Here is a 21,464-nt window from a genome sequence, read left to right on the forward strand (position 1 = left end):
CAACATTAACCTTCATTAGGACCTTTCTTGGGCAGCCCGGGTGGCTCAGTGGTTTAGCACCGCCTTCGGCTGGGGCGTGATCCTGGGGACCCGGAATCCAGTCCCATGTCGGGCTCCCTGCATGGAGCCTGCTTCTCCCTCTGCCTGTGTCTCTGCCTCTCTCTCTCTGTGTCTCATGAATAAATAAATACTAAGAAAAAGAACTTTTCTTTCTTCTTTTCTTTTCTTTTCTTTTCTTTTCTTTTTTTTCTTCTTTCTTTACCTTTTTAAAGATTTTAAGTAATCTCTACACCCAACATGGGGCTTGGAACTCACAGCCCAGAGATCAAGAACTGCACATTTTAGGGATCCCTGGGTGGCGCAGCGGTTTGGCGCCTGCCTTTGGCCCAGGGCGCCATCAGGATCAAATCCCACGTCGGGTTCCCGGTGCATGGAGCCTGCTTCTCCCTCTGCCTGTGTCTCTGCCTCTCTCTCTCTCTTTCTCTCCCTCTCTCTCTCTGTGACTATCATAAACAAATAAAAAAAAAAAAAAAGAAAAGAATTGCACATTTTACTGACTGAGCCAGCCAATGCCCCATTAGAACATTTTTTTTTCTTTAAGATTTTATTTTATAAATTCATGAGACACAGAGAGAGAGAGAGAGAGAAGCCGAGACACAGGCAGAGGGAGGAGAAGGCTTCCCACATGGAGCCCAGTGTGGGACGCGATTCTGTATCTGGAATCATACCCTGAGCCCAAGGCAGGCGCTCAACCGCTTAGCCACCCAGGCGTCCCCCTATTAGAGCATTTCTTAAGATTGCTGATCCCATTAGTAATTCCTTAGTTTTAAAATCTCACAGAAAGAAAACTTCATGAACTAGGAAATTTGCAGTTAATGGTGACCAAAAAAGAAATGAAATATTTAATATTTAAAACATCACAGTGAGGGATCCCTGGGTGGCGCAGCGGTTTGGCGCCTGCCTTTGGCCCAGGGCGCGATCCTGGAGATCCGGAATCGAATCCCACATCGGGCTCCCGATGCATGGAGCCTGCTTCTCCCTCTGCCTGTGTCTCTGCCTCTCTCTCTCTCTCTGTGTGACTATCATAAATAAATAAAAATTAAAAAAACAAAACAAAAAAACCCATCACAGTGATAAACTAAAACCATTTAACTATCCTATGAATGATTTGCTAACCTTAATAAGTTCTTTCATCTCTAAAAATAACACTTTATATTGTTATAGTTGTTTAAAACTACTTTCACAAATGTTGCCACATTTAGTCCTTACGACCTCAAAGGGAAGGAATGTAGATATTTTTTCTATTTTTGTCCATCTTTCAACATCTCTTCAAAGAAAGAGGAGACAGAGTAAGATTGAAGCTCCACTTAACAACCTGCCCAAGGCCATTCATTCAACTAAAACTATGTTATTCTAATTTATTGAAGACCTACCCTATGGCGACACTGCTAAGAAACAATGTGGCAGCGCCAAATGAGGCCCTAGTGACTTTTGAACCTGTTTTTTTCATGACTCTTTCAAGTATAATTATTCTTTCCAACCAACTTCTGAAAGAGGGTTTCAACTACCTCCATTTTGGCCTCAGTCTGTATACTCTATTTGATTAAGCTCTTCTTTCCAGCTTATCTCTTAAAATCAGGCAAAAGACTTGGCTGGCAAAGCATCCTGTGACGGAACCAAAACCACCTATCCCTCAAATAATAATGTCAACAAGACCCTGCATGAGTGACCCCAAGAAAATAATCAGTTTGATCTTTACTGCCCACCTGCACATACTCCTACTTTTGTCCCACATTTTCCTTATATAAGCTTCAAAGATTTTTCAGCACTTTGGAGACAGTCTTTGAGATGGTAAGTCCACTGCCTTCCTAGTGTTGGCCTCATAAATTCCTTTCTTGTTTCACCACCACTTGTCTCTGCCTTTGGATTTTGTCAGTGGCAAGTGGCCAAACCTGGTCTACTTAGGACCCTCAGAGCCAGGTGCTCTTGCACTCCTGTACTCCAGTTACACTCCCAATGAGTGTGTGTGTATGTGTATGTGTGCATGCACGCATGCTTAACCTAGCCCACTAATTGGTTAGTTTCACTAATTTATTTCTAATGATGATGCTATCTTAAAATCTCACAGAACTTCCTATTATTCTCTGGTATAAAAATTTATCGAATCTTAAAACCCCTATTCCTAGATTCTGAAAAGGGTTAGGGTAAAAGAATCAGATTCCATTAGGCTTTTCCATTTCACACATGGAATTTCAAGTCCAGTAAAAAATTTACACTTCCACAGAAACTGATTTTCAAACACTCCTCCAACCCTTTTTGTAAAGTCAAGGATCTTCATTTAAAATGAAAGCTTATGAGGAAACCAATTTATTAAAAAGAGTAAGCTGATATATCTCTGGATGAGGAAAAGTAAGGGGACAGAGGTGCAGGAAGTGGCACATATCCTACCCATTTAATCATTTTGTCATCACTTCTTCCTCATCCCCTGCATTAGCCTTTGCCTTTGAGAATTCTTTTACAACGAGGCTAAAAATGATTTACTGTTTGGCAGTATTGATTAGAATTGTATCTACTGAGCAGTTCTCTAGCCCAGAACTATTTTTAGTATATGCTAAATGTGTTTTAGCCTCAAGTGTAGTTCCTTAAAGCTGTGAGAATGATTCACTAAAAAAGAAGTAATTTGCTTCTAGAGAAAGTTTTATAAAAATGGGGAGAAACAAATCATATATCATACACTGTCTTAAAGAATTCTCAAATGGATATGGAAAACCACATTAAAAGGAAATATTTTCAACGAAAATTTGCAAATACTCTGGTTAACCTTTATCAATGGCTATATGCCAAAATGAGTAATTCTTTTTTTCTATCTTTGTTTCTCTGTATTAATTGGAAATGTCAATATCCATTTCCTGATTGCAAATGCAAAGTAACATTGTCAAGAGTTTGACAATGGTAGCCAAAAGAACTCTTAATCAAAAAATTAGTCTATGACCTTGAAGATACACAAATGACTTCTAAGATAAATGTTGTGCAAGACCAAAGGTCAGCATTTATCCCACATTTTTTATTTATAAGTACCTTCCTAGATATAAGTTTGTGGTTTTTTTTTAGAAAGGCACTACCTAATTTATAAAGCCAAAAAATACAGTGAGAAAAAGTATATATATAATACTTTGTAATACTTACCTGTGTTGACTGTATTACCGTAAGGTCATTAATATAGCAAAATCCTGCCCCCATAGCAGAACGAAGTCCTGCAGTCCCAAAAGTCATTCGGCAACAAAGACGATCTCGCAGTTCCTTGTTCATCCCATTCCGTAACAGATTTTCAATCTGCTCTTTTGTTTTCGGATTCTATAAAAAAGTATTCAGATTAATCAGGATCATAAGCAGATTCCTAATGTGAAGCCCATCTGAGGAGCCAGCTAAGTATGCATATATCACAAGGTTCTAGACAAACTATAAATTCCACAGTGCTACTGGTCAATCTTAGTATGTATAGTAAAACAATACCAGCCATTCACTGAGTCCCCCAAGGAGCCAAGCCCTTACTGAAGTCGGATTTACATATCTCTAATTGTCATAGCATTTTTTGTAACAATATTCAAGAATTTTTTAACAAATTGTCAAATTGATAAACTTAAGAGCTGTGGATCCAAAATAAGCCTCCTAGTCAAAAAATAACATTAATTAAATTGGAGTCTATATTAAGTCTTAAAAGAAATATGGAAGTTATTGGGTAAAAGCCATTCAACACATGCCTACCAACTGCTTCCTAAATCTCTGCCATTCAAAATGACCAGATAAGCCTTCCTGCTCTTTAAAGTCACAGGAAACCATTCAGTGTATCTACAGTAAAGGTGATCATAAAAAGGTCTTAGATGTTAAATGTGGATTTAGTTAAGAATGAGAATGAAAATTCAGTCCAAACTTGGCTTGCGAAGCAGGACACACTAACATCTATATTTTAGGATTCTGTGTTTTATTATCACATCCTTTACCTTATTTTCATAAAGCTCAAAGATGCCCTGACTGATATAGGACTTCACAAACAAATAGCAAACTTAAAATAGAAATACAATTATAATTAGAATAAAATTTGAATGAAATTTTCCAGTATTTTCTTTTCAAGAGTAAGAGTCAAATATTATGAAAATAAAGTAAACCACAACTCCCTTCCATGCTATGTATAGTATGGATTTAGTCCATACTAACAACTTAGATCTTCTACATTTATAGCCTATACAATGATGAATGAATATTCAGAATATTCGGAATGATAAACCAAGGCACCTAATAGGTGCATATTTGTACTTGCAAAGTACAAAAAAAACAAAACCCCAAAGTACAAATAGAGCATATCTGTACTTGCAAAGAAATAAAAACATATTAATAAATAATTTAAACAAAAAGGTTTTCTGGTTATAATGGAATTAAAGTAACCGGAGTAATGCCACAAACTAATGAGAAGCCATGAGCATTCTGATTAACTGAAATTGTAATCTGCTAAAAATGGATAAACTATACAACATATATATTTATATATATACATATATATACAGACACATAAAACCTTGATTCAAAGAATCTCCATTTTATAAATGGCACACACTAACAAATACATGGGCTACATAAAAATATGCATAGCTATTTTTTTTTAAGATTTTATTTATTTATTTGGTAGGGGCATGAGCAGAGGGGCAGAAGGGGAGGGAGAAGCAGGCTCCCTGCTAAGTAGGGAGATCATGACCTGAGCCGAAGGCAGACACTTAACCAACTGACACCAGGTGTCCCAAAATATGAATAGCTATTAAGAATCTAAACAATAAGATTACCTGGGCAACTATATATTATTTCAATGTCTAATATATGACCAGACTTGATACAGAGGTCAAAGAGACTTGAAGAGGGCTAACAAGCCCAGGTGGCTCAGCGGTTTAGTGCCGCCTTCAGTCCAGGGCCTAATCTTGGAGACCCAGGATTGAGTCCCATGTCAGGCTCCCTACTGGAGCCTGCTTCTCCCTCTGTCTCTCTCTGTCTCTCTCTCTCTCGTTAATAAATACATAAAATCTTTTTTTTAAAAAAAGAAGAGGGCTAACATTGAAAAACAAGTATAAGAATGACAAAAACTGAAGACTAAAAAACCTCCATTCTGTAGAGGGTATGTGACAGTGTCATATAATTAGTGACATTGAAATTGGGATAGTCCTGGGGCATCTGGCCGGCTTAGTCAGAAGAGCATGAGACTTTTGATCTCGAGGCCATGAGTTCAAACCCCATGTCGGTTGTAGAGATTACTAAAATTAAACAAATTAAAAAAAAACAAATTGGGATACTCTTTTTAAAGTTTGCAACAATTATCAAGATTTAAACTGCATATGACTTTTGGCCCATAAACTTCTCTGTCCACAGCAATATCTTCACCCAAACAAAAAGATTTATTTATTCATACAAGAATGTTGATTAGATCATTTTACTGGGAGTAGTATTATTACCACTATATTGATAACAAAATTAAGATTTAGAGAGGGAGCCTAAGTAACCTGGAGTTAATATTGGAGGTTTAGACAAGATTTGAATGCAGGTTGGTCTGGCTCTAAATCCTAGAAACAACAAAATAACTATGTAGGGCAGGCTAGTGATGCTTCTAATAATAATAAACTCTAACTAAAAAGTAAAACATTATTCCTTTTAATTACAGCCATATAAAAATGATCTACCAGACATGAATACTATTAGGGTACTGAGTACTTCCTAATGTTTAACTGCACAACTACCACAGTAAGGGCCTAAACATTCCATTCTCCATTATAAACACTGCAACCAGTCCTAACCTTATTCCTGGTTCTGAAAAATCCTGTGAAGTAGAAAAAATAAAAATGGATTAAAAATCATGATGCATAGACGTAAGTATATTTTTATGGTAAAAAGTGCTAAGTAATTACAGTGACAGGCATATGTAAAGTTAAATCTACTTTAACTCAGATTTCTCCACTATTTCATTGCTAGACATTAAATTAGATGTTGATGTTACAGATGTTTAAAAATAGACCTAAAGGGCTTTATATGTAGCCATGATTATCATATATTTTCCATTCAGATGAAATTGCATTTGTATTTTGTTGTTAAAATCTTCAAATAACCATGTTTTTTACAAGCTATCCTATATGAAGATTCTAAAGAACTACAAATTATTTTTTTAAACATCATTTCCACACAGAACTCGGATGTAGTAAATGAAAAGCAGAAATGTGTATAAAGTGTTTTAATTTATGTAAAAAGAGGTATGTGTATACTTATATATCATTCCAGAAAAAACCCGTGCAAATAAATATAAGAGGCTAAAAATGGTGATTACCTCTGATGGGAAACCAGGAGTGAGGTCTGAGGTAGAAAAGTGACATTTTAATTGTACAGCCTTGGTACTATTTGGATATATTATGGATGTATTACTTATTTTATGGTAAAAACTAGATAAGTATGATGGCTGAGAAAAACTACTATTTGTATGTTTACATGAATACTTTTTATCTCATAAATTGTTCTTTTTAGAACAGTACCCATAAAAGACTATTAGTAAAATGTATATTAGAGCTTTCTCAAATATAAATTATTGTTTGCTTTCTAAATGTACTCTCATTTTTTTTAAAGATTTTATTTATTTATTCACTCATGAGAGACACAGAGAGAGAGGTAGAGGGAGAAGAAGCAGGCTCCCTGAAGACAGCCTGATGTGGGACTCAATCCCAGGACTCCAGGATCAGGACCTGAGCCAAAGGCAGAAGCTCAACTACTGAGCCACCCAGGTGCCCCTGTACTTTCTTATTTACAATGCACTCATTACTCATTAGGAGGAGCAGCGAATCAGCCAAAAAAGAAAAAACTGGTTCAACTGGTGTCAACTGTAAAGAAAGTGCCTCTAAAATTATCCTGTAAGTCTGTGGAGAAGTTATATGATTTACATACTTTTTGGTAATGCACTTATTGATCTATCATATAAAATGAAAATTAATTTTTTTAGAAAGTAAATGCATTCAATCTGAACTAAATTTGCTCTTAACTAGCATATCTTAGAATCCTAATAATTTTAGTACCCCAAAATAGTAATCTTGCAGAAAATCCAAAAAAATTTTAGTGACCGCTAGCATTTTCTATACTTCATTGGGAATAAAGCTGATTGTCTAGTAGGAAATCAGTAAGCTAGAGAATACAAAATTAAAGCCATGCATTATTTTCAAATTTTACCTGTTTACCCAAAATTTTCCTTTAGGTTCTAATCTATGGATTGCTGCAACTTTATATGGCTGAAATGAAGAAAATACAGTGTCTTCTTACATAATACTCTGTGGAATTCTGTTTTTTCCATAGTGTAGGTCCATAAAGCCCAAATTCAAAGAAAACATGAAAGAACTGATTTACCAAAAAACAAAAGAAAAAAGAAAGGCAGCACTTTATATATATTTATTATATATATATATAAAGAAGTACCTCTTTTAACATACTTCTTACAAACTTACAAACTCTCATAGATGTGAATAAAGCTATATACCAGATCAAAGCCACTCCAACTCTGCCTGCCATCAAATGAAAGTATTCACCCAAGCTTTTCTGAACCTAATCTATTCATAATTAGGGGTTTCTATATTATTTATGTGTAATAAATATAAATATACATAAAAATATATAAAAGTAGTTAATCATCATTATATAAAACAAATCAAGTATGCCAATGAGGAATTCACCTATAAATCTTCTTTCCTAACTCTTTTATAAACCTAATATTTGTATAATTTTTATACAACTTGAATCTACTCTATTTGTATTCTAGTACTAAATCTAACAGCTTAAAAACAATTTAAAATGTGAACTTCATTGTTTAGAAGATTAGAACAGATCTAAAAGAACATAGTATGTATTTACAATCCAAATCCTAATATTGTTATATATCTAAAGATGAGGCAATATACAAAACTGACTTTGTAGTGGCTCAAATATATCCAACGGCAAAGATGTATATAACATTTGAAAATGTTACTGACAGAGGCTAGTGTTCTAAACATAAATACCAGTTTTATTTACAGAGAAAACATATTTAAGTTTATTTCTTTTTTTAAAAAATGTTTTATTTATTTATTCATGAAGACAGAGAGAGAGAGACACACACACAGAGGAAGAAGCAGGCTCCTTGCGGGAAGCCCAATGCAGAACTTGATCCCAGGACCTCTGGATCACAACCTAAGCCAAAGGCAGACAGACACTCAACTGCTGAGCCACCCAGGCGTCCTTTAAGTTTATTTCTAAACAGAAGTTAAAATAGGAAACTGCTGTCTGAAAATCTGAAGGGTAAATGCAACTGACATTTACTTCTCAGGGTCAGCCAGCTTGAAGATCCAAATCTAGAGACCTGAAGCAGAACATGTTTTTCCCAACTAGATGCTTCCTTATTGAATCCAAAATATATCTTGCTAACCAATAATTTTTTCCCATTTAAGGGTCTTTGTGTAATTATAAATTTAATTTGTCCATCTTTAAATTTTTTTTCATATTGAAGTATATAGTTGACAGAAAGCATTATATTAGTTTTAGGTATAAAACACAGTGATTCAATAATTCTATAGATTACAAAATGTTCACCATGGTAAGTGTAGTTAGTTATACCATCTGTCATATCATGTTAACACAATATTACTGACTATATTCCTTATGCTGTACTCTTCATCTCCGTAACTGGAGAAATTCCATAACTGGAATTTTGTATTTTTCACAATCCTTTTTGCCTATTTTGCACATGCCCCCACCCCTCTCTCCTCTGGCTACCACCAGTTTGTTCTCTGTATTTATGAGTCTGTTTTTGGTTTTTGTTTGTTCATTTGTTTTGTCTTTTGATTCCAAATATAAGTAAAATAATTTATCTTTTTAAAAAATGTATAGAAATTGGATTAAATTAAATTGGCTTAGATAAATCTGAATGAGTATCCTTGTCATATAAAGTGAGATTTCATTATTAATAATTGGCTTAATAAACTCTGAGAAATAATCACTTAATGAATATAAAAATTATATCCAGGAAATAAATATTCTAACTATTCAAAAAGCAGAAAATATGATTTCAAATATAATATATTGTTATCATCTAAGTATAATACCAAATATACCAAAATTAGTGTGAAAGATCAAAATGTTGATTATTTCAAAAATTAAGATTACATAGACATAGTCTTTTTTTATTTTTTAATTTATTTTTTATTGGTGTTCAATTTACTAACATACAGAATAACCCCCAGGACACAGTCTTTTTTCTAACAAAGCACACACACTGAGCTGAATTTTACTGTTCAATAACATAGTCATACTCAAGTATATATTAAACTTTAAACAAAAAATATTTCTCATATAAGGCAATCAAAATAAAACATTTCAAATGTTTGCTGTTTTGCTCTAGGTATTCTGATACTTTTCTTGACTAAAACTGCTCTTAAAAACTAGTCTTAATTTTAAAAAAATAACAGAAAAAACAATATCTCAGTAGATGCAGAGAAAACATTTGAAAAAATTCAACACCCAATAATTATTTTTAAATTTCTCACTAAATTTTTAATGTAATTCCAGGAGGATCTAACCAAGAGAAAAGAAACATGTTCACACAAAGATCTGTAAGTGAATTTTAATGGTAGATTTATTCTTAACAGTTGAAACCAGTTGTCCATCAATGAATGAACAGATTGTTGTACATCCATAAAATGGAATAACATTTAGCAATAAAAAGGAATAAACTGATGAAATAGACAACAAAATGGATAAATCTCATAAGCATTATGTTAAGTGAAGGAAGCCAGACACAAAAAGTCTATAACCTGTATGATTTTTGCAAATGCAAACTATAGGAACAGTAAAGAACTATTAAAACTCAACAATAAAAAAACTCACCCAATTTAAAACGAGGCAAAGGGGGATCCCTGGGTGGCGCAGCAGTTTGGCACCTGCCTTTGGCCCAGGGCGCAATCCTGGAGACCCAGGATTGAATCCCACGTCAGGTTCCCGGTGCATGGAGCCTGCTTCTCTCTCTGCCTATGTCTCTCCCTCTCTCTCTCTGTATGACTATCATAAATAAATAAATAAATAAAATTTTAAAAATAAAAAAATAAAAAAAAAAGAGGCAAAGGAGGGGCACCTGGGTGGTTCAGTTAGTTGAGTGTCTGACTTTGGCTGGGGTCTGATCTTGGGATCCTGGGATCGAGCCCCTGGGATGGGCTCCACATCAGGATCCCTGCTCAGCAGGTAATCTGCTTCTCCCTCTCCCCCTCTCTGACCCCACGTGTGCTCTCAAATAAATAAAATATATATTTTTAAAGATTTTATTTATTTATTTATGAGAGACACAGAGAGAGGCAGAGACATAGGCAGAGGGAGGAGAAGCAGGCTCCATGCAGGAGTCGGATCCAGGACTCAATCCCCAGACCCCAGGATCACGTCCTGAGCTGAAGGCAGATGCTTAACTGCTGAGCCACTCAGGCATCCCTCAAATAAATAAAATCTTAAAAAATAAAAATAAAAAGGGGCAAAGGATTCACTAAAGAAGATATATATAGCCAATTAGCTGTAATAAGTATTGATTCATGCTACAACATGGATGAACTTTGAAAATATGCTAAGTGAAGGAAGGCAGACACAAAGGCCACATACAACCATAGTATGCTTCCATTTATATGAAAGGTGCAGAATAGGCAAATCTAGACAAATGAGTGGTTGTCAGGAGCTGAGGGAGAAGGAGGTATGGGGAATGACTACTATTGGGTATGAAGTTTCTTTCTAGGGTGATTAAAATGTTTGGGAATTAGAGAGTGCTGACAATTGAACAAGCTTTTGAATATACTAAAACCCAGTGATTTATACATTTCAAAATAGTGAATTTTATTTCACATTATGTGAACTATATCCTTTTTTTTAATGATTTTTTTTTTTTATTCATTCATAGAGACACAGAGAGAGGCAGAGACACAGGCAGAGGGAGAAGCAGGCGCCATACAAGAAGCCTGACGTGGGACTCGATCCCGAGTCTCCAGGATCACACCCCAGGCTGCAGGCGGCCCTAAACTGCTGTGCCACACGGGCTGCCCACATTATGTGAACTATATCCTAATTGACAACTACTGGGCAAAATTAGATCAGTGGTTGACAAGGGCTAGATCAAGGGGATTCACTATAAAAGGGGCACAAGGATACTTTCGGCAGTGATACAAATGCTCTTTAATTGTGATGTTGGTTGTGCAATTGCATATACTTTTCAAAATTCATTAAATGGAACACCTAAAAAAATGAAATTTACTGTCAATTATGTAAATATAAATTATATTCAATTTATATTCAATTCAATCAATCAGCATGACTTTAAAAAAAGTATATATAGGGAGTCCTGGGTGGCTCAACAGTTGAGCGTCTGCCTTCAGCTCAGGGTGTGATCCTGGGGTCTGGGGATCAAGTCCCGCCTCAGGTTCCTTGCATGGAGCCTGCTTCTCCCTCTGCTTATGTTTCTGCCTCTCTCTGTGTGTCTCTCGTGAATAAATAAATAAAATCTTAAAAAAAAAAGTATATCTAGAAAAGCCCTAAACTTAAGTTGAAGTAGAGGAAATATGCATAAATCCAGATGCATAGCGATATACATTATAAAGTATGAATTAAAAATAAGCAAGTATTAGGTGGTTTTTTCCAACTCTTTATAAAACATTTGAAAAATGTAATTTAATGTTAAAAATAAAATACTTGAAAGATACTTGAATTATATTTATGAAGAAGAGTTTAAAAAAATGAAAGAGAGTTAAAAAAAAGACACGCAAATTACAAAAATAAATTCATGGGTGTGAACTGTACTGTAATAGAGTATCAACTCTCTTACTGTTAAGTTTTTCTTGATAATTATGTAAAAGTTTCTTGATATTTGGGAGAGAGGACATTTAAATAATTAATTCTATTAAGTATGAATCTAATTTTACAGAAACCACAAATGAAACTATCATTGTAAAATATGACATTTCTATTTAGTGAACATCTGAGGCTGTACTTGATGCTATTTTATTGTTGACTTGCATTTTGTTAAGGAACGGTAGCTTCTGGTACTATTTAGGGATAATTTAACAGTATTCTCATTTTCAAAAGTTATATAAGGGATTTTTTAAAATCCTATTACCTATTTTTAATTAATTAACTAATTAATTAATTATTTTAAAGATTGTATTTATTTATTCATGAGAGACACAGAAAGAGAGAGAGGCAGAGACACAGGCAGAGGGATAAGCAGGCTCCAAGCAGGGAGCCCAATGTGGGACTCAATCCCAGGACTCCAGGCTCACGCCTTGAGCGGAAGGCAGGCGCTTAACCGCTGAGCCACCCAGGCGTCTCCTATTTTTTAAAAATTAAAAAAAAAAAAAAGATTTTATTTACCTATTTGAGAAAGAGCAACAGAGAATACAAGCAGTGGGGAGGAGCAGAAGAGAAGAAGCAGCTGACTTCTCTTCCCTGCTGAGCAGGGAGCCCATTGGGCTTGATCCCAGGACCCTGGGACGTGACTTGAGCTGAACAGACACTTAACTGAGTCACCGAGGTGCCCCTAAGTGATTTTTTGTGTGTGTGTGTGATTTTTTTTTTTAAAGGAGCTTGGCTCCTTTAGCTTTTTTTTTTTTAAAGGAACTTAGCTCCTGTTTAGCTTCTAGGGTTATTTTTACTTGATTTAATGGAAAATAAAGCTATTTTTCAACCAAACAGGGAATTTATTCATTTTTTTAAAAAGATTTTATTTATTTATTTGACACAGAGAGAGCACAAGCACGCAGAGTAGTAGAAGGCAGAGTGAAAGGAAGAAGCAGGCTCCTCACTGAGGAGGGAGCCCAATGTGCGGCTCCATCCCAGGACCCTGGGATCAAAATTGGAGCTGAAGGCAGGCGGTTAACCAAATGAGCTACCCAGGGGCCCCAAACAGGAAATTTAGACAAAACTCTAGTATTCTTAGATAAATCTTGGTTACTTTGGGGAAAGGTAGAAGGGAATAGAATGGGATCAGTAAAGTGGATATAGGAATTTAAATTGAACCTGTAATGTATTTCTTTGAAAAGGAGATCTGATTCAAATTTAGCAAACTGCTGTAACGAAACAGGAGAGGTTTGTCATTCTCTGTGGTTTTTAAAAAAGAGAGGTCAATTTGTTAAAAAGGCTCATTAATTCTTTAATTTTGTTGGAAGGCTGTATAATCACCCTAATGTAAAACTTTGTTATCCATAATTCTAGAAGAGTCTCCAGGCTACCCTCCCTATCTCCAACCCATCTCATCCTAATTGCATTCTGGCAGATTAATCAGCCAAGAACCAACAATAGAGTCCAATTCCGTTTACAACAAATATAAAGGTCAGGAAGGGTGGGAATCAGATCCCAAAGGGCAGAGATCAAAATCTCTTTGGATTCAAATACTCTCTCCATTTCTCTGAGTTTGTATTACATAGGTTAAAAAATGGGAATAACTACCTCAAACAATCCTTGAAGGATTAAAAGAGATTTTTTTTTACATGAGAGCATCTATTAACACATCTGGCACATGATCACTCAATAAACATGAGATTTCCTTTTTCTTTTACGTAATCTTCACTACAACAGCAGTCTAACATGTATGCTATACTCGAGTTAAAAAAAATTATTCTTGCATGCTGCCCATTCAGTTTCATTTTCCTGATCAGTATCATTTTCCGTTTTATTCTTCTATTCCTCCCACCTTAAATTTTCTCCCATATTCATCATCTATTTCAATCCTATTTACCCATGAAGGCCCAGCTCAAATTCTACTTCTTACGTAGTCTTCCTGACTTTTAATTTCTATGGTTCTTAAAAAGCATCGGATAGTTGACAAATTAATCGTTCTTTTTTTGGATCTTATTTAATTTTATTTATTTTTTAAAGTAGGCTCCATGCCCAGCATGGAGTCCAATGTAGGGCTTGAATGCATGATCGTGAGATCAAGACTTGAGCTGAGATGAAGAGTTGGATGCTTAATCAACTGAGCAACCCAGGCGCTACTCTTTATTTGTATTTTAAAAATTATTATTAATTTTGAACTATATCAATACATTTTCCTAGTTAAAAAAAATACTAATAATACAGATAAAGCTAAAGATGTCTTAGACTGTTACCCCTGGTCCCAGACCCCTCCTGTGGGGGGAACCAGAACTGCTGGGATGCATCCTTCCAAATCTTTACCAGCATTTACATATGTATAGAAATGTAGTTTTGCTTTCTCTCTTTTTATTTTATATATATGGTATCAAATTGCACATTAGGTTCTATATAGCCACTTATTTCACTTAATATATTTTGGGGGTCCTTTCAATACAAACAGATCTATTTTTGTTTTGTTTTGTTCCTGTTTTACTGAGAAACAATTGACATCACTGTGTAAGCTTAAGGCATACAGCATAATGGTTTAATTTATATATACAATGACCCTTGAACAACACAGGTTTGAACTAAGCAGGTCTATTTATATGCAGATTTTTTCAATAAAGTCAGTACAGTATTCTGAATGTATTTTCTCTTCTTTATAATTTTCTTAATAACATTTTGTCTAGCTTATTTTATTTTCAGAATACATTTTATAATAGATATAAGATATAAATATGTGTTAATCAGCTGTTTATTTTATTGATAAGGCTTCTGGTCTACAGTAGGCTGTTAAGTTTTCTGGGAGTCAAAAGTTACATGCAGGGGTGCCTAAGTGGCTCAGCTGGTTAAGTGCCTTTGGCTTTGATCATGATCTCAGGGTCCTGGGATCGAGCCCTGCATCAGGCTTCCTGCTCAGTGGGGAGACTGCTTCTCCCTCTCTGTACTGCTCTCTCTCTCTGTCTCTCTCTTTCTCAATCTCGTTCTCAAATAAATAAATAAATAAATAAATAAATTTAAAAAAATCTTTTTAAAAGGGCAGCCCAGGTGGCTCAGCAGTTTAGCGCCACCTTCAGCCCAGGGCATGATCCTGGAGACCTGGGATTGAGTCCCACATCAGGCTCCCTGCATGGAGCCTGCTCCTCCCTCTGCCTGTGTCTCTGCCTCTCTGTCTCTCTCTCTCTGTGTCTCTCATGAATAAATAAATAAAATCTTAAAAAAATATATTTTAAAAAAAGTTACATGAAGATTTTCAACTGTTTGGGGTATTGGTGCCCCAACCTTCATGCTATTCAAGGTATTGTGAAATGATTAGCATAATAAGTTTAGTTTAACATCTTATATAGATACAATAAAAGGAAAAAAATTCTCTGTGAAGAAAACTCTTAGAATCTACATTTTTAAAAAAGAGATTTATTTATTTGAGAGAGAGAGAGCAGGGAGAGGGGCAAAGGGAAAGGGAATGGGAAAGAATCTCAAGCAGATTCCCTGCTGCGTATGGAGCCCAATGTGGGACTCGATCTCATGACCCTGAGATCATGACCTGTGCTGAAACCAGGACTCAGACATTCAACTGATTGAGCTACCCAAGCGTCCCTAGAATCTACTTTCTTAAATGTTTTCAATATATCATATAGCCCTGTAAACTATAATTATATTGTCCGTTACATCCCTAGTACTTACTTAAAACCATAAGTTTGTACCCTTTGACCACCCTCCTCTAATACTGCATACACATACCCCATCCGGTAACCACAAATCTGATCTCTCTAAAAGTTTGGTGTGTTTTTGGTCTTTTGGGTTTTTTTAGATTCCACATGTAAGTGAGATCATATAGTCTTTGTTTTTCTTGTGTCTTATTTCCCTTAGCATAATGCCTTCAAGTTCCATCTACGTTGTCACAAATAGTAGGATTTTCTTTTTATGGCTGAATAATATTCCACAGTATATATATACCATAACTTCTTTATTCATTCATCCCCAATCTAGTATATTCAACTATTGCAGTGTTCAAATTTGTTTATCCTTCCCCCTTTGGTGGGCATTTAGGTTTTTTCTAAATTTTACCTGCATAAACAACGAAATATTTCAGAGGCAAAAATAACATGAGAAAAATTCTGAAGCAGAAACCACAAAATAAAACCACATTTACATTAAAGAGATCTTTATATTAGAGAGATCTTCTGGTTAGCTGAAAGCTAATAGGCCTATGTATCAGAGAAGCATAAGATTTTTCATTTACATTTTAATTTTCATATTATTTTGTGCATTTGATATGACCATGTCATAGTTCTGTTTGGTAAGATCCAGTGCTCACTAAATTATCTGGTGTAAAGGATCCCATGCCGTATTAGATACAGTACCTACCTGTCTATATTTTTTTCCACTAGAAAAATATTATTTTCTCTTTAACTCCCAACACCAGAGGGCAGCAGCCTTAATATGAGCTAGCAGTAGAGAGAAACTGACTAATGAAAAAATATTTTAGTAAAATTTGCACTAAATTACTAATCATCCTTTCATTTTGGGGAAAAAATATTTATAAAAAAGTGAACAGACACATGAAATATGTAAAAACAACTAAACAAGCAAATCATGCTGTTTCTCCAAGAGGATGAAAGAAATCTAACTTAGATAATACAGGGAAGGAGCATGAAAATCTGATATGGTGAAATATAATATTTACATTATTGGATTAGTTCGATGTATCTTACAAGTAAAATCTGAAAGAACCAAATGAAGACAAATTCCTTTTCATTAGGTTCTCAGGCTCCCTAAAATTTTTCAAATAGGAGGAAAGAAAGAGGGAAAATAATTCCAGATCAAAGATATATACACATAGGCTTTCTAATGGCCTTGTAGAAAACTTGAAGGAACTAAACAAAAGTCCTTTATGAAAGAAAAGATAGGGCAAAAAAGCCCCCAAACAAAAAGCAGAATAAGCCAGTCCACCTATTTTGAAAATTTCAGGTGGGAAAAAGGATGTGCTTTCAAATATGAATCCTTTCCTTTTGAAGTACATATATATTTTTAAAATTCATAGACTGTACCTTTTAAAATCTTTTGTTTGTTTGTTTATTTGTTATTAAGTAAACTCTACCCTCAATGCTGGCTGAAACTCATGACATCAAGATCAAGAGTCACATGCTATTGACAGGCGGCCTAGACTTTACTTTTTAGAATAGCTTTAGGTTTATAGAAAATTGAGCAGATAGTACAGGGAGTTCCCATAAATGCCCCCCTTCACAATAGTCTCCCCTGTTGTGAACATCTTGTATTAGTGTGGTAATTTGTTGTAATTAATCCAATATTGATCCAATATGATAAACTGAAGCCCATAACTTACATATGGGTTTTGACAAATACATAATGTATTACATATTATAGTATCATACAAGAATAGCTTCACTGCTCTAAAAACCTCTTGTGGTCCATCTACTTCCTCCTTTCCCCTGTTCATTTTTTTTCATTGTCTCCACAGTTCTACCTTTTTCAGGATGACATACAGTTGGAGTCAGACAGTACGTAGCTTTTACAAAATGGCTTCTTTCATTAAGTAGTATGTATTTAAAGTTTTTTAACTGTGTTTTTGTGGCTTGATGGCTCATTTCTTTTTTGTAGCTTGACAGGTCATTTTAAAAAATCAATAAATAGTATTCTACTGTGTGGATATACCAAAGTTTATTTACCCATTCACCTACTGAAGGACATCTTAGTTGCTTCCACTTTTAAGTACATTTTTAATTTGAAAAAATAATAGAGAGTTTCATTTGAAGATGAAAGACTCCTCTTCTTCCTGAGAATTTATTTTATTTTTATTATTATTAATTTTTAAGATGTTACTTATTTATTCATGAGCGACACAGAGAGAGGCAGAGACAGGCAGAGGGAGAAGCAGGTTCCCTGCAGGAAGCTGGATTCGGAATTCAATCCCGGGATCCCAGGATCATGCCCTGAGCTGAAGGTAGACGCTCAACCACGAGCCACCCAGGTGTCCCTGGGAATTTTTCAAATGACAGTAAAGGTATCAAAGGACTAAATCCACAATGCAAAAAGAACTGGAGAAGAGGTCAGTGGGTACTGAAGGAGTAGATGAAATTTCAACATATTTCTGAAAGTCAGAAAGTAGCATGAAACAAAGCACAGTAAGCCAAAACCCTACTTATGCCTCTAATATCTACATTTTGTTCCAGCAATCTCATTTCTGGGTTTATAGCTAAAATAATTGAAAACAGGGTCTTGATGAAATATTTGCACATCTATGTTCACAGCAGCACAGTTGACAATGGCCAAGGGCTGGATGCAACCCAAGTGTCCACTGATGCTTAAATGTATAAACAAAATATGGTATACCATATTATTCAGTTTTAAAGATGGAAATCCTGTAACATGCTACAACATGATGAACCTTAAAGACATTATGTTAAGTGGAATAAACTAGTTACAAAAAGACAAATACTATATGATTTTCTTTCTATGAAGTATCTAAAATAGTCAAATTCATAGAAAGAGTAGAATGGTGGTTACCAGGGAATGGGGGGGGAGGGCAAAAAGGGACCTATATAGTGGGTGGATTTCAGACTTAAAAGATGAAAAATATTCTAGAGATGCATTTCACAGCAATGTGAGTATAATTAATACTACTGAACTGTACACTTAAAAATGGTTATGATGGTAAATTTTATGTTGTGTGTTTTCTCACCACAATATAAATAATTAAATCTTACATTTTGTCTTCAGGTTGATCCTCAAAATTGAACATAATGTGAACACCAAGTTAAGATCATCTACATATTGTTCACTGTGGATCCCTGTTGTGGGTTTGGATAAAATTTGCTTCTGTTCAGGCCCATCTATGTCTCCTGAAGGTATTGGGATCAAAAGGAATTTTTTCTGAAGTCCTATCAATTGGTTGTTCAAAATCATGCCCTGTTTCAGTTTGCTTCATGTTCAGACCATAACTTGCTTACTCAGGTCTTCCTTCTTTCCTTCCTTCCTCCCCTCCCTTCTTCTGAACTATCCGTAGAAAACTGCTTTTCTTTTTTTAATGTTGTTGCCAGAGAAACATACCATCTTCACCATATCATTAGTATCTTCCAGTTTTTTATTATTTACGGCATGTGTGTAGCATTCTTTTTTCAAGACACATTTCTTGAAGCCCAATGTGGATCTAGGGCACCATAGTCATTTGGGATTTCTTTCCACTGGAGTAGTTCCTCCATGTCAGCTTCCCTTATATTTCCTATATCCTTTTTGCTGTAGGTTTCCTCAACTTAAGTTTTTATATTTTCTATTGCATTTGGCAGAAGGTAGAGAGGGATTCAGTCATTTTTTCTCTCTCTTAACTTCCAAGAGTTCATTCTTGCTTTTGATTCCTTTTCATAGCATCTTTCCTCATTTGATGGAATCGTCTCTTTAAATTTAATCTAAAAAATTTTAAAGTTCTATATATCTCGTTAACCTCAGCTTTTCTTTCTTTCTTTCTTTCTTTCTTTCTTTCTTTCTTTCTTTCTTTCTTTTTGTTCTGGGCCCATTGCTTTCTTTTTCTTTGGTTTTCATGATGTTTCTTTCCTTTACATAACTTAATCCTTGGTCAGTCATTGGTATCCCCAGATTTTTCTGGGAAGATGGTATGGGTTTTTTCTATTTCTGTGTATGTAGGTTTGTTTTCTGCCACTGTCCTCTTAAATAAAATGGGCAATTGGGAGCTCTGCATTTGTGAGTTAGCACTAAGTACATTTTTAAAAAATTATTTATTTATGATAGTCACACAGAGAGAGAGAGAGAGAGGCAGAGACATAGGCAGAGGGAGAAGCAGGCTCCATGCACCGGGAGCCCGATGTGGGATTCGATCCCGGGTCTACAGTATCGCGCCCTAGGCCAAAGGCAGGGGCTAAACCGCTGCGCCACCCAGGGATCCCAGCACTAAGTACATTATTTAAACTTTTAAGTGAATAACTAAAACGTAAATGTTGAAATTTAGGAGAGAGAGAGAATGGTGTACATGAGCTCTGAGTTTTTAGAGCATATATTTGACAAATAATGCATAAAATAAATCCAGGACTAGTGGTACTAGCATATTATTTAGTCTTTTGATGGTAACCATGAGAATAACTAAAAACAGCTAAAAATAGCTTGTAAGGAACAAATCAAAAACAAGAAGCAGTTAGGAACATCATCGTTTTCTATTATGTTCCTTTTTGTACTTTTCTTTTTTATCATAAGTATGTATTTTTTGAAATGAATAAAATGCATGGAAGATGAAATGATGGAAACTGAGGGGGAAAATGTAAGAAATGTGGAAATAAAAAGAAAAATGAATTTTATTTCTAAGAAGTAAAATAAGTTCAAACCCTCATTTATATGTACAAAATTACTCAGAGGGAGAAATGTTGTTGCTAGGGAGACCAAAGCAACTGTTGATCCGCAAATTCAGCTCTTAAAAAAAATTCCATGACATTTATTCTGCAATTACATCCTACTCAGGTTTAACATAAGCCAATAAAATCATTTTAATGAAGTCCTTGAAACCTGGTGTATATCACTAACATTTACTAAATATTCAGGTTACAGAGTATAGTTCAGTGATAAGAAAACTAGAGTAAAGGTCAGGTAACCTTGGTTCTAGTCCCAACTCTACTGCTTAAAAATCATACATCCTTGAGTAAGTCATTTACCTTTTCTGAAACTAAGTTTCTTTACTAGTAAAAATGGGGATAACTACTACCTAGCTTGCCTACCATTCAGGGTTGCTGTGAGCATCAAATGAAATTTGGAGTATTTTACATGGTTTGAAAACTACACAAATATATTCAACTAGGAAGTACTATTTTCCCCAAATTAATAAAGCCATGTGTATTCTGTACTCTTCAGTGATTAAAGACCAAATTAAGTATTAGAAAAATGTGAACCAAGAAAGGGAATATAAATGAGTATTTGTAAAAATTGAACTAGCTGACAGATACAAGCCCTGGTTAGGCTCTACCACAACTTCTTTAGGTCTCTATATGATAAAATTACACAAGACTGCCTTTGTAGAGGTGTTTCTTGGGTATATTTTCCATCACACAATTATGATTTAAAAGAAAATTCATTCATCATTTTCTTTTAAAAAAATTTTTTTTTTAATTTTTATTTATTTATGATAGTCACAGAGAGAGAGAGAGAGAGAGGCAGAGACACAGGCAGAGGGAGAAGCAGGCTCCATGCACCGGGAGCCTGACGTGGGATTCGATCCTGGGTCTCCAGGATCGCACCCTGGGCCAAAGGCAGGCGCTAAACTGCTGTGCCACCCAGGGATCCCCATTCACCATTTTCCAGGGCTATATTTTGCTTGAAAAAGTTTAACTATGCTAGATATCTGAAAATCACTGGCTTAAAGTCTTTTATTTCTATTTTCAGGCATTTCATAGCCTTAACCTAACCTAAACCATCTTTAACTTTACATTCTATCCTTTCTCAGCATACACCTACATTTTGAGACCAGAGTGCTCTACCCACTATTTTTCAAAATGCCATGGCCAATCTCTGCCTGCACATTTTGTCAA

The 21,464-nt window shown here is 35.1% G+C and overlaps 1 protein-coding gene and 1 long non-coding RNA gene across 6 annotated transcripts in view; one reads left to right on the top strand and one right to left on the bottom strand.

The window, feature by feature from the left end:
• LOC144294887 (uncharacterized) overlaps positions 1-11,394 on the top strand; it is a 58,822-nt gene extending 47,428 nt beyond the window's left edge. The window contains exons 4-5 of one of the 5 annotated variants that reach the window (XR_013362257.1): positions 6,652-6,932; positions 10,976-11,389. This is a non-coding gene — a long non-coding RNA (uncharacterized LOC144294887). Of the gene's footprint in view, positions 1-6,651; positions 6,933-7,270; positions 7,526-9,609; positions 9,654-10,975 lie in introns of those variants that run through there. The other 4 variants (XR_013362255.1, XR_013362256.1, XR_013362258.1 and 1 more) reach the window with 4 other exon arrangements.
• PGM2L1 (phosphoglucomutase 2 like 1) overlaps positions 1-21,464 on the bottom strand; it is a 55,190-nt gene that overhangs the window by 29,096 nt on the left and 4,630 nt on the right. Inside the window, exon 2 of the mRNA XM_077866970.1 lies at positions 3,187-3,354. Within this exon, the coding sequence (XP_077723096.1) occupies positions 3,187-3,354 (168 nt within the window). The remainder of the gene's footprint in view (positions 1-3,186; positions 3,355-21,464) is intronic.

The sequence above is a fragment of the Canis aureus genome, chromosome 23 (genome assembly GCF_053574225.1).
Source record: "Canis aureus isolate CA01 chromosome 23, VMU_Caureus_v.1.0, whole genome shotgun sequence".
NCBI lineage: Eukaryota > Metazoa > Chordata > Mammalia > Carnivora > Canidae > Canis > Canis aureus.